The sequence below is a fragment of the Emys orbicularis genome, chromosome 14 (genome assembly GCF_028017835.1).
Source record: "Emys orbicularis isolate rEmyOrb1 chromosome 14, rEmyOrb1.hap1, whole genome shotgun sequence".
NCBI classification, from domain to species: Eukaryota; Metazoa; Chordata; order Testudines; family Emydidae; genus Emys; species Emys orbicularis.
The window spans coordinates 34,220,692-34,234,554 of record NC_088696.1 but is presented as its reverse complement, the minus strand read 5'-3'; the positions used below and the strand labels follow the sequence as shown (position 1 = coordinate 34,234,554).

The 13,863-nt window shown below is 39.7% G+C and overlaps 1 protein-coding gene across 1 annotated transcript in view; it reads left to right on the top strand.

Annotated features, from left to right (window-relative positions):
* The window catches only part of PRMT7 (protein arginine methyltransferase 7), a 45,899-nt gene that overhangs the window by 11,062 nt on the left and 20,974 nt on the right, over positions 1-13,863 (top strand). Inside the window, exons 5-9 of the mRNA XM_065416576.1 lie at positions 5,831-5,980; positions 10,152-10,260; positions 10,609-10,721; positions 11,492-11,733; positions 12,135-12,315. Of these exons, the coding sequence (XP_065272648.1) occupies positions 5,831-5,980; positions 10,152-10,260; positions 10,609-10,721; positions 11,492-11,733; positions 12,135-12,315 (795 nt within the window). The remainder of the gene's footprint in view (positions 1-5,830; positions 5,981-10,151; positions 10,261-10,608; positions 10,722-11,491; positions 11,734-12,134; positions 12,316-13,863) is intronic.

The window sequence follows — 13,863 nt, the reverse complement described above, 5'->3', positions numbered from 1 at the left end:
TCAAATTGTAAGGGTGAACAAAATCTTGAGTATCCTACCAAGGTAAAACTTGATTTGGGAGGTGGTAACAGCCCTCTGTTTTGGGTTTCTCCCCCCCCCCCCCCTTCCAAGGTTACAGTGGTTTGAAGAAGGGCTGTCAAGTGATTAAAAAAATTAATCATGATTAATTGCGCAATTAAAAAATTAATCTCAATCGCACTGTTAGACAATAATAGAATACCATTTATTTAAATATTTTGGAAGTTTTCTACATTTTAAAATATATTGATTTCAATTGCAACACAGAACCCAAAGTGTACAGTGCTCACTTATATTTGTGTGTGTGTGTGTGTGTGTGTATATATATATATATATATATATATATATGTGTATATATATATATATATATATACACAACAAATATTTGTGCTGTAAAAAACAAAAGAAATAGTATTTTTCAATTCACCTCATTCAAGTACTGTAATGCAATCTTTTTATAATGAAAGTTGAACTTACAAATGTGAATTAGGTACAAAAAAAACTGCATTCAAAAATAAAACAATCTAAAACTTTGGAACAGTGGTGGGCAACCTGCGACCCACGGGCCGAATCTGTTGGCGGGCCGCCAGACAGTTTGTTTAAATCTGCATGCCTGCCCGCAGCTCCCCAGTGGACGCGGTTCGCTATTCTCGGCCAATGGGAGCTGTGGGAAGTGGCATCCAGCACATCCCTGCAGCCTGTGCCGCTTTCTGCAACTCCCGTTGGCCGGGAACGGTGAACTGCGGCCACTGGGAGCTGCGGGCGGCCCGCCAGCGGATTACCCTGACAGGCCGCGTGTGGTCCGCGGGCCGCAGGTTGCCCACCACTGCGTTAGAGCCTACAAGTCCATTCAGTCCTATTTCTTGTTCAGCAAGTCACTCAGAAAAACAAGTTTGTTTACATTTGCAGGAGATAATGCTGCTTTCTTCTTGTTTACAATGTCACCTGAAAGTGAGAACAGGTGTTCTCATGGCACTGTTGTAGCTGGCGTTGCAAGATATTTATGTGCCAGATGTGCTAAAGATTCATATATCCCTTCATGCTTCAACCACCATTCCAGAGGACATGCATCCATGCTGATGACAGGTTCTGCTTGATAACGATCCAAAGCAGTGCAGACCGATGCATGTTCATTTTCATCATCTGAGTCAGATGCCACCAGCAGAAGGTTGATTTACTTTTTCGGAGGTTTGGGTTCTGTAGTTTCTGCATCGGAGTGTTGCTCTTTTAAGACTTCTGAAAGTATGCTTCACACCTCATCCCTCTCAGATTTTGGAAGGCACTTCAGATTCTTAAACCTTGGTCGAGTCCTGTAGCTATCTTTAGAAATCTCACATTGGTACCTTCTTTGCATTTTGTCAAATCTACAGTGAAATCTGCATGAACAATATGCGCTGGGTCATCATCCGAGACTGTTGTAACATGAAATATATGGCAGAATGGGGGTAAAACAGAGCAGGAGACATACTGTTCCCCCCCCCCCCCCCCCCAAGGAGTTCAGTCAAAATTTAAATAACAGATATTTTTTTAACGCGCGTCATCAGCATGGAAGCATGTCCTCTGGAATGGTAGCCGAAGCATGAAGAGACATACGAATGTATAGAATATATGGCACGTAAATACCATGCAATGCCGGCTACAAAAGTGCCATACGAATGCCTGTTCTCACTTTCAGGTGACATTGTAAATAAGAAAAGGGCAGCATTATCTCCTGTAAATGTAAACAAACTTGTTTGTCTTAGTGATTGGCTGAATAAGAAGTAGGACTGAGTGGACTTGTAGGTTCTAAAGTTTTACATTGTTTTGTTTTTCAGTGCAGTCATATAACAAAATCTACATTTGTAAATTGCACTTTCACAATAAAGAGATTGCATTATGGTACTTGTATGAGGGGAATTGAAAACTATGATTTCTTTTGTTTATCATTTTTACAGTGCAAATATTTGTAGTAAAAATAATAATATAAAGTGAGCCCTGTATTCTGTGTTGTAATTTCAATCAACATATTTGAAAATGTAGAAAAATCAAAAATATTTAATAAATTTCAATTGGTATTCTATTTAACAGTGTGATTAAAACTGCGTTAATCGCATGAATTACCTGCGATTAATCAACAGGCCTGGTTTGAAGACTTTTGCCACTCAGGTCTTACCTGGACTAGGATTTAGAGGTGTGATGCTAGAACACATCAATGGTTTAACTAACCAGTTTAGTAAAGCAGTGTATACTTTAATATGTTCCACGTCTAGAGTTAGACTTGCCCTTAGGCTTTAATTCTGCCAGTTTAGCTCATGTTAAAGATGATGTGTCTTAGTCTTCTAATAACATTCTTGACATCACACATCTATCCTAGTCTAGACAAGGCCTCTGTGAACTCTGCCTTTTTTGTGTCACCTGGGTTTGTTCTCGTATATGGAAAAACTTCTAATTTGTAAATATAGATTTCCATTCTGTTCAGTGGGAAATGTTTTTAGCAGAGTATTTTACAAGCTAGTGGTGTCATTTGTAGACTGTAAATTTACAGGAGCATTATTTAAAAAAAAAAAGACAGTTCAAAGGTTTCCATTTTTATAAAAGATTGGACTGGTTAGGCAGTGTTTTAGTTTCTTTCTGTTGTGAACTAGTTTACTTGTGTTGTAGGAATTTTTATAGGGGGAGGATTGCTGTCGGCCATGTAAGCTGAAATCCTGCTCCTGCAGATTAGTTTGTATAATTCTATTAATCAAAGATGTTGACGAATACAGTTCTGCAAAATTCATTGCTTAAACAATATACTTTAAGTGCACACACTATCTTTTCACAAACTGCCAGCTGTTAGTCATAAACTTTCTCCAACATAAAATAAGGAAATTTTACAAGCTTGAATTACACACACTTGTTTCACAACAACCTCTCAAAGTAATTATAGTGGTCTCTGGCCAGGCATTGTGGATCCTTTAGGGGAAATTATGCAGTTTTCATCTTTCTGTTAAAATTCCGTTCTACAAAAATCTAAAGTATAAAATTATCTGAGTAGTTTATGTTTCTTGCTTAAAATGTACCCAGCCTGCTTAATAATATCTTCAGCAGAATGTCTCAGCTGATACTCCTACACAAACTACTATAGAACTATTAATAAGTTTGCCTAATTCAGCTGAAGCTTTGTTTATTTATCAGCATCAAAACCATTTTTCCTGATACAGATGGATGTGAACTAACAGAGTGAAAACATTGAGGCCCTGATCCTGGAAAGACTTTAAGCATGAGTAGGCCCATTGACTTTAGTGGTATTAATCTTATGAGCATAAGTCTTTGGAGGAATGGGGCGCAAGTCAGGAACCTGACTAAACAATATTTATAGTTTTCAATATGTACTGAGGATTAGAGGTCTTGAGTAGGAAGAGCTTATTTCTGCTTAAATGTATATCTTGGTGTTTCAACCTTCCTTGCATAGGGTGTTTTTTTTATTTTTGTTATGTATGTTGTTAATGATGGTAAATATTACTATCACGTTTCCATACCAAAATAGTACATATAGACCAAATGTCATACTGAGATTGCCACAGTCTAGACAGTGGTCAGGTTCCCTCTTGTAAAATAGTAGGTGCAAGATACATCTGTGGGATGTCATCGAAATGAAAAATCCTGCAACGGAGCTGTCCGAACGTCAGCGTACACATTTTCTGTGAAATGTAAGACTCCAAAAAGAAGGAAAATGGCCATTCCGCATCAACTCAAACAGTCAAGAGACATAATCATCCCTCTAAACTTGGGGCAAAACTCCATAACTTCAGCTGGAGTTTTGCCTACATAAGGAGTACTGAATAGGGCACGGGGCTACTAAAAACACCCTGAATTATCTAGTTTTTGCTAATTAAGTAAGTTCTCATGGTTCAGGTTCTTCTGTCTGTTAGGCAGGAAAGTTAGTTTCAGTCTGTATCTGTTGCCTCAATTTTCACCTTGGGAATGGAAATTCATCCCTTAGTACAGAAAATAAACCCATCCAAAACACTTCCATCTGCCAAGGAAGAAAGAGCTTTCAAATTTGTCTTCCATGTAATTATCACTCATGTTATATTGCATTAAAAATAAATGACAAAGAAACTTGCCTTTATACCAGCTGATATTATAAAGAAGCAAAGAATATGCAGCCAGTTGTCGTAGTTAGTTATACGACTAACATTTATACAAAATGAAATGCATGACAGAGTTTGAATTTTATCTGTTTTGCAGGCTTTGTGGTAAAATCACAGAATGGCTGCTTTGTAAATCACTGGAGCTGTTAGCTAAGAGCTAGCTTATGCTACACCACTTGAAAGCATTTTGTACATATTCCCTAGTCTTACTATCATATGGACTAGAATGGGGTTTTATATTGCACCCTGAATGGGCCACTAACCCTAAGCTCCTTCCCATTTCTGTCCCCGAAGAGCAAACCTGATCTTTCCTTTTTAGTATTGAATATTTGTCAAGGCTCTAATATTTTAATGTTGGGTAAAATGCAGTGCCAGTTGCTAAATCTGCCCAGCACATCTACACAGTATTGTAGTGCACTAACCCAAATGAATGAGCTACAACAGGAATATATAGCACCGGTGTTGTCAGGGACAGTTTGTGGCTGGCACTGTAAATTTCTCTGTCAAAAAAAGGAAAATATTTGGTAGTAATCACCAAAGGAAGCTTTCATTTGTTTGGTTTAGTTGGCAGCAGTGTAGTTCCAGATAACTTATTTTAATTGTAGATCAATTGTAAATGGAACAGATGTTGTTCAGATGAACACTTCTTTCTACTGATCTTTATTATATTTTGAAGTGTAATGTGGGAAAGTGAGGCATGAGTCTATCAATTTGGGCTCAACCAGTTTTCACCTTTATTTATTTTCAGGCAGAATCATTATGAGTTAGCATTTCTCATCATACATATATATGACAGAACAGGAAGGAGCCCAAGTTTCCAAATACCGGAGTACCAGGAAGCTCTTCTACACTTCATGATAGTTGCCTCAGTTTCTGCACCAGTACTCTCCAACTTGGGCCCTTGTGAATGCTTTTGTATACCTTTCCATGTCACGTATTCATTAGCTTTCCTCCAGTCAACCTTATTTATCATTAAACATACTCAATTATACATTTACCCAAACTTTCATAATTTGTTTTTCATTCTCCATTCTATGTTGTTATAAATTGTTAACATAACATCAATAGAACTCAACATTAAACTAATAAAACATAACCCTTATTGTCAGCAATTTTCTTCATATTTAATATCATAACTCAGTATACCTGGATCATCCTAAAATATTCATTAACATATCCTTTATTTTTTGAGTAGAAAAGTTATGGAGAACAACATGCCCTAAAATCATCATATTCTTATCTTTTCCAAACAGGTTTCCAGGAACCTTTTTGCTCAAAGTTTAGCGCTATGCTTATAAATCATTATAGTCTTGTCAGTAATTTTGCCTGCTTGCATTTTGAGGTGCTTTATTCAGTTTAGATCCTAGGTGTTTAACTGTTCCCCCACGAAGGCAAAAGCAGATGCACCTCTACCTCGATATAACGCTGTCCTTGGGAGCCAAAAAATCTTACCGCGTTATAGGTGAAACCGCGTTATATCGAACTTGCTTTGATCCACCGGAGTGTGCAGCCCCGCCCCCCTGGAGCACTGCTTTACCGCATTATATCCGAATTCGTGTTATATTGGGTCACGTTATATCGGGGTAGAGGTGTATCTACAAACTCCCAAGGAGTGAGACTGCAGGACCTCTGCTCAAGAGTTGACGGTATAAGAGAATTCCATTGGGGTGGCTGATCTTGGTCTGTCTCTCTTACAGAATCTGAAGTATTACCAGGGCATCCGTGCTGCAGTGAGCAGAGTGAAAGAAAGGAGTGAGAAAGCAATTGTTCTAGACATTGGGACTGGCACCGGACTCCTGTCCATGATGGCAGTTACAGCAGGTGCAGACTTCTGCTATGCCATTGAGGTGAGCAATTCCTCATTGACAGTACATATACCTGCTGTTCAAGAGATGGAAGTGGCCCAGTATGTAGGTAGGAGTGAATGCATAATATGGCTTTTAGAGCCGCAGTCCAGTAGTTCCTTCTACAAAATGAGTAGTGTGGGTGCATTAGCCATTGTGTGTCATGTTGTCTGAAGGTAGCTTTTATAATATAACCTATAGGGGTGTGGGTGGAGGAAGTAGACCATATGGAAAGAGAATGTATAGAAATTAGTTTTAATTTTCTCTAGATGGACAATTTTTTCTAAACTTGACAGAAAAATCTTAGTTAGAATAGTTGGAAATTAGGTTTCTTGTACTGTATTTTCTGTATTCCTTGTGACTGATACGTGGCATGGAGGATTTAATGAATGTTGTTCAGAAAAATGCTAGTACTCTCAAACCACATTGTGGCTTTTCTTAAGTTTCATTTTCTCTTGGACCAGGAGTTCTCAAGTTTTTTCATTTTGTGCACCACATCTTAATAGAGAGACTGCTATATGTACCTTTTCCCCATCTATTTGTGATTGCATAGAACATAAGAATGGCCACACTGGGTCAGACCAGTGGTCCATCTACCCTAGTATCCAGTCTTCCAACAGTGGCCAGTGCCAGATGTTTCAGAGGGAATGAACAGAACAGGGCAATTATCCAGTGATCCATCCCCGGTCGTACAGTCCCAGCTTCTGGCAGTCAGAGGTTTAGGGACATCCAGAGCACGGGGTTGTGTTCCTGACCACCTTGGCTAATAACCATTGATGGACCATAAACTTACCTAATTCTTTTTTGAGTTCAGTTATACTACATAAAAATGAGGAAGTTAGTTAAACAGAAGTTAAAAGGTACAGTGCCAAAAGTGAAATCCCTGCAAGTTGCATGGAAACTTTTTAAAGACACTATAATAGAGGCTCAACTTAAATGTATACCCCCAAATTAAAAAACATAGTAAGAGAATCAAAAAAAGCCACCGTGGCTAAACAACAAAGTAAAAGAAGCCTTGAGAGACGAAAAAGGCATCCTTTAAAAAGTGGAAGTTAAATCCTAGTTAGGAAAATAAAAAGGAACATAAACTCTGGCAAGTGAAGTGTAAAAATATAATTAGGAAGGCCAAAAAATACTTTGAAGAACAGCTAGCCAAAGACTCAAAAAGTAATATCAAAAAATTTTTTAAGTACATCAGGAGCAGGAAGCCGGCTAAACAACCAGTGGGACCACTGGACGATCAAGATGCTAAAGGAGCACTCAAGGGCGATAAGGCCATTGTGGAGAAACTAAATGAATTCTTTGCATCAGTCTTCACAGCTGAGGATGTGAGGGAGATTCTCAAAGCTGAGCCATTATTTTTAGGTGACAAATCTGAGTTGTCCCAGATTGAGGTGTCATTAGAGGAGGTTTTGGAACAAATTGATAAACTAAACAGTAATAAGTCACCAGGACCAGATGGTATTCATCCAAGAGTTCTGAAGGAACTCAAATGTGAAATTGAAGAACTACTAACTGTAGTCTGTAACCTATCATTTAAATCAGCTTCTGTATCAAATGACTGGCGCATAGCTAATGTGACGCCAATTTTAAAAAAGGGCTCCAGAGGTGATCCCGGCAATTACAGGCCGGCAAGCCTGACTTCAGTACTGGGAAAATTGATTGAAACTATAGTAAAGAACAGAATTGTCAGACACATAGATGAATATAATTTGTTGGGGAAGAGTCAACATGGTTTTTGTAAAGGGAAATCATGCCTCACCAACCTATGGAATTCTTTGAGGGGGTCAACAAACATGTGGACAAGGGGGATCCAGTGGATATAGTGTACTTAGATTTTCAGAAAGCCTTTGACAAGGTCCCTCACCAAAGTCTCTTAAGCAAAGTAAGCTGTCATGGGATAAGAAGGAAAGTCCTCTCATGGATCAGTAACTGGTTAAAAGATAGGAAACAAAGGGTAGGAATAAATGGTCAGTTTTCAGAATGGAGAGAGGTAAATAGTGGTGTCCCCCAGGGGTCTGTACTGGGCCCAGTCTTATGCAACGTAGTCATAAATGATCTGGAAAAAGGGTTAAACAGTGAGGTGTAAAAATTTGCAGATGACACAAAACTACTCAAGATAGTTAAGTCCCAGGCAGACTGCAAAGAGCTACAAAAGGATCTCTCAAAACTGGGGGACTGGACAACAAAATGGTAGATGAAATTCGGTGTTGATAAATGCAAAGTAATTCACATTGGAAAACATAATCCCAACTATACATATAAAATGATGGGGTATAAATTAGCTGTTACCATTCAAGAAAGAGATCTTGGAGTCATTGTGGATAGTTCTCTGAAAACATCCACTCAATGTGCAGCGGCAGTCAAAAAAAGTGAACAGAATGTTGGAAATCATTAAAAAGGGAATAGATAATAAGACAGAAAATATCATATTGCCTCTATATAAATCCAGGGTACGCACACATCGTGAATACTGCATGCAGATGTGGTCGCCCCATCTCAAAAAAGATATATTGGAATTGGAAAAGATTCAGAAAAGGGCAACAAAAATTATTAGAGGTATGGAACGGCTTCCGTATGAGGAGAGATTAATAAGACGGACTTTTCAGCTTGGAAAAGAGATGACTAAGGGGGGGGATATGCTTGAGGACTATAAAATCATCACTGGTGTGGAGAAAGTCAATTAGGAAGTGTTATTTACTCCTCATAACACATGAACTAGGGGTCACTAAATGAAATTAATAGGCAGAAGTTTTAAAACAAACAAAAGGAAATATTTTTTCACACAATGCATAGCCAGTCTGTGGAACTCTTTGTCAGAGGATGTTGTGAAGGTCAAGACTATAACAGGGTTCAAAAAAGAACTAGATAAGTTCACGGAGAATAGTTCCATCAGTGGCTGTTAGCCAGGATAGGCAGGGATGGTGTCCCTAGCCTCTGTTTGCCAGAAGCTGGGAACGGGCGATAGGGATGGATCACTTGATAATTACCTGTTCTGTTCATTCCCTCTGGGGCACCTGGCATTAGCCACTGTCGGAAGATAGGATACTGGGCTAGGTGGACCTTTGGTCTGACCCAGTATGGCTGCTCTTATGTTCTTAACCTATTTAATGCATATTTAATGTCTCTTGATGCAAGTTAGCAGCTGGAAACACCATGTAACCAGCCAGCTCTCCACAGATCACTCGTGGCCTGCAGACCACAATTTGGGAATAGTGCTCAGTAATTTTAAGTAGCTCCAAAAGTTTTGCATTTGCTTAACCTAATTTAGCAGGAGCAGCCCTTTTAGTTTGTTTAATGTCGCAAACTAGGCGCACATTAACCTGCTCTGAAAATGATGGATCAGATCCAAAACTGGTGACTAATCCTAAACAATCGGGTTCTACAGCCAGACCAGATATTTAAAAGTTCCCAGTACAAAGTCTTTTATAGTATAGCAATTAGTTAGAAAGATTGATACTGTTGTTTTAAAACAGTATCTGTGTGTATTAAGCACATTCGTTTTTAGCCCAGTGATGTGCTGCAGCTGCTGTTTTTTCCATCCCTGTCTTCACGCTGACATTCTGGCAGGAATAAAAAATAAATGTTCCCATGGCAGCTGTCGATAGGGAGAGCAGTGTATTTTGCCACTGTTAACACTGTTGCTAGGTGCAAATTTTAACAAGACCGACATCTTTGTTTCAGTGTCCGTCTTATTTTGGTTCCCAGTTCAGTTAGGTCTTGGGGAGGTCTCATGTGAGGAACTTCTCATTTGTAAACTGAAGTTTAGTTTAGATGTTGTTGTTTAAAGTTTCTCGACACAGCTTCCTCACACTTTTGAAAGCTTAGAAAAGTTGGCGTGACTGCCACAGTGGGTGTTAACTTATACAGTGGGTTTTTCATACAGGGGAAATTCACTTCTCTACAGAGAGGCAGGTGAACTTCTGATGTTCCACTTCTACCCTGTTTTGAAAGTGTAAATGGTGCATAGGATTCATGCTGCTACTGTGCATGGTGGTGAATTTTACCCTTAGAAAATAATACTCCCACAGTGTACTACACTTTCACAGGACTAAGTATGGTTAAAATAAAGGATTTTCTTTAACAAGGTTTAGTTAATAGACTCATTTTGTGGTGGTAATTAGATGCTGATGTTAATCCTATAAACATGTTGCATTCTTGATATAATTTCAAGGTCTTCACGCCTATGGCTATTGCTGCAGTGAAGATAGTGGAGAAAAATGGCTTTAGTGACAAGATCAAGGTAATCAACAAGCACTCCACTGAAGTCACAGTTGGGCCAGGTGAGAAGAACTCAAATAAAAAAAACAAGTGTTAACTAAAGTATTTCAAAACTGCCAGGAGACACTCTGTGTAACTTTTTAAAATTTAGCTTAATTTAAAAAAAAAATGCATTTAATCTGGAATGTGTTCGGGAAACCTGAAATACAAAGCAGAACTTTTCATTTGAATTGTGTGACCCCCGAAGAGAAATTACTTGACTCTAATGTTTAAGCATCCCAATGGATAGATGAACATCACTATAGAAATGAGCTTTTGCATGATTTATATTCTCAGTGCTTCACCTTGTAGGAGGGCCATACAGTCTCTAAGATAACACAGGCTGTCATTGTATTAACTTATTTTTTTAGACGGAGACATGCAGTGTCGTGCAAACATCCTGATAACAGAACTATTTGATACAGAGCTGATAGGAGAAGGGGCTTTGCCATCCTATGAACATGCCCACAAATATCTTGTACAGGTAAGAAAATGGTTGTAGATAGTGTGCTGAATTCATCCCTGGTGTAATTCCTTTGTCTTCTGTGGCGTTGCATGAGGATTGAATTTGGCCTGGTATGTTATATTACTGAACCAGTCGGCTGCATTAATTTCTAACTAGGTAAATAATTTGTCACAAACATTTGTCATTTATTTTGAGTCATTATTTTTCTCCCCTGCACTCATTGCAATTGTAAGTTTTATATTGATGATTATAGCTTAGTGGTTATTTGCCTTCAAAAGTTAAGGTAGATCTGATACCTTCAGTATGAGAATAAAGACATGAATGTAGTTGAAGCTTGGCAACAATGTCTGTTGTTTTAGACATAGAATAGCATTAGTATTTACTTTACAAAAATTAGCTCATTAAGCCTCACAGCACCCCTGTGTAGGGTTGCCAACTTTGGTTGGACGAATTCCTGGAGATTTCATCACATGACATAATAATCTTTAATTCCTGGAGACTCCCGGACAATCCTGAAGGGTTGGCAACTCTACTCCTATGAGGTAGGGATGTGCGTTAGTTCTGTTTTACAGGTGGGGAAGCAGACCGAAAACTGAAGGCTAAGCCTCCAAAAGGAAGGTTTAAGAAGGAAGTAATGAGAGTTTAAGAAATCCTGGCTACCAATCCTGTGCTTAGTCCACCTTTTCCCTTACATTGGACTACATTTTAAAATAAGTTATTTTATTTTCCTTGCATGTTAGTAACTCAGCTTTGTTGAATGCATTTACTCTTTGTTTTTAAATGCTTAGGAAGGATGTGAGGCAGTGCCGCACAGGGCAAGAGTATATGCCCAGTTAGTGGAATCCAAAAGAATGTGGTCCTGGAACAAGCTATTTCCTGTTCACGTCCAAGCAGAAGATGATGAGAAAATTATTGTCTTCCCTTCAGAAATAGAGAACTGTCCTGGTGTTCCTTCGGTCTATGATATCCAGCTAAACCAGGTGCCTCGGAGTGACTTCACTGTCCTCAGCGATGTTGTGACTATGTTCAGGTGAGGGACAGACTTAGTAGTAGTAAAACTAAATAAAATCTTTGTTACGCCTTCCAAAAAAACCCAGATTATTCAGCTGAAGTAGCTGATGGCAAGCGAAGTTTGGGGGGGGCTGACATTGAACATTTGAATAATACTTAGGTGACATTTTTGACAAGCCATTTTATTTTCTTTCTGTTGCTGAAATTTAGTGTATGATTTGATTTCAGTGTAACGATTTTTACAGCTTTTAAACTGTCTCAGTCCCATTTGTATAATGTTACTTAAACCCTCCTCTCCCCATATTTATTCTTCTACTTGCTGCATTTCCCAAAACAAACACTCTTAAGGTTGCATAACTATCTGAATGAATATATGTCATTTAAAATATATTTGAGTACAATTGATGCTTCTCTGTGCAGTGTGGATTTCAGTAAGCAAGTAAACAGCTCCTCAACCTATTACACAGTGAAGTTGGAGCCCATAAAATCCGGCATGGCACAAGTGATCCTCTCCTGGTGGGATGTTGACATGGACCCCTCTGGGATGATAAAATGTACTATGGCACCATACTGGGTACAACCCACCTCTAATGATGTCCAGGTACGGTCTTGGTAAATTTCCACCATCCAATTAATTATTTTAAATAAAGGCATGTAATGTTCTTTATTTCAATGACATGGGTGTGGTGACGTGCTTGAGCAGGTGGCTCTTGAAGTGTAGTAACTTGACTAGCACTCCATTTATTGCAAGATTCTAAATACATTCATATTAAATGTATGTTAACCAAGAAACCAACCTATTTTAAGACCACCTTCACTTTTGTAATATAAAGTATTAGAAATTCATCTCTCCTTTCAGTTATAATTCTTGGTACTTGATTCTTGCTTCCATGAAATAAGGCTTTCTGAAATGACTTATTTTCTTAGTTATAGTATTATAACCAGGATGGGGATTATTCACCTGTGTTTTGGGTTTGTAGCGTAATCTTTGTACTAAATCTTTAAGGGATAATGTTAGCTAAGGTTATAGTAGTGAGTTTATACGCCAGTATTGGGTTGAAGTTATATTTGTATTAATCACTATTGGAGCACAGACTTGCTTTTCTAGGAATACATTTACTATTAAGACAATAGACAAACTGACAATAATGGAGGGAAAAAGGCTAATGAAAACAGCTACCTGGAATGAAAGTTAAAAAGCAATCTTAGAAGCCTGGCAATGTTCCATAGGGATTTTTGAAACCCAAACGTTGTCTGAAACAGCCTTTTCAGAAGATTTCCAAAATGACAAAATGTGGTGCAATTGGTTTCATTATCTGGACAATGCAGTGGTTTTCAAACTGTGGGTTGCGACCCAGGCACTGGGTCGCAGCGGTTCTGGTCAGCACCACCGACTGGGCCATTAAAAGTCGGTGGGCCATTAAAAGTCCCGTCGGCGATGCTGCCCGGCTAAGGCAGGCTAGTTCCTACCTGTTTTGACACTGTGCTGCACCCCGGAAGTGGCCAGTGTCAGGTCCGGCTCCTAGGCTGGGGCCCATGGGGCTCCACGTGCTGTCCCCGCCCTGAGCACCAGCTCCACACTCCCGGCCAATGGGAGCTGGGGGTAGGGGGTGCCTGCGGGCGAGAGCCACACTGAGCCACTTGCGCGCCTCTGCCTAGGAGCCGGACCTGCTGCTGGTCGCTTCTGGAGCACCGCAGTCCGCGGTGCCAGGACAGGCAGGAGGCCTGCCTTAGCCATCCGAGGTAAGCCCATGCCCCAATCCCCTGCCTGAGCCCCTGCCCAAATCCAGAGCCCCTTCCTGCACCCCAAGCCCCTCATCCCCAGCCCCACCCCAGAGCCTGTACTCCCAGCCCAGAGCCCTGTACTCCCACACCCTGAACTGCTCATTCCTGGTCTCACCCATGCACCCAAACCCTCTGCCCCAGCCCTGAGCCCCTCCCATGCCCCAAACTCCTCATCCCCAGCTCCATTGGGTCGCGGGCATCAACACTTTTCTTCAACTGGGTCGCCAGAAAAAAAGTTTGAAAACCACTGGGCTAGTGTATGTTGCCGTGGGGGTGGGAGAAGGGTAGCTCTCTCTTGCACTTTATAAGTGTTATTTTATGGCTTTTGGGGTTGGTTTTTTGTTTTTTGGTTTTTTTTTTTACT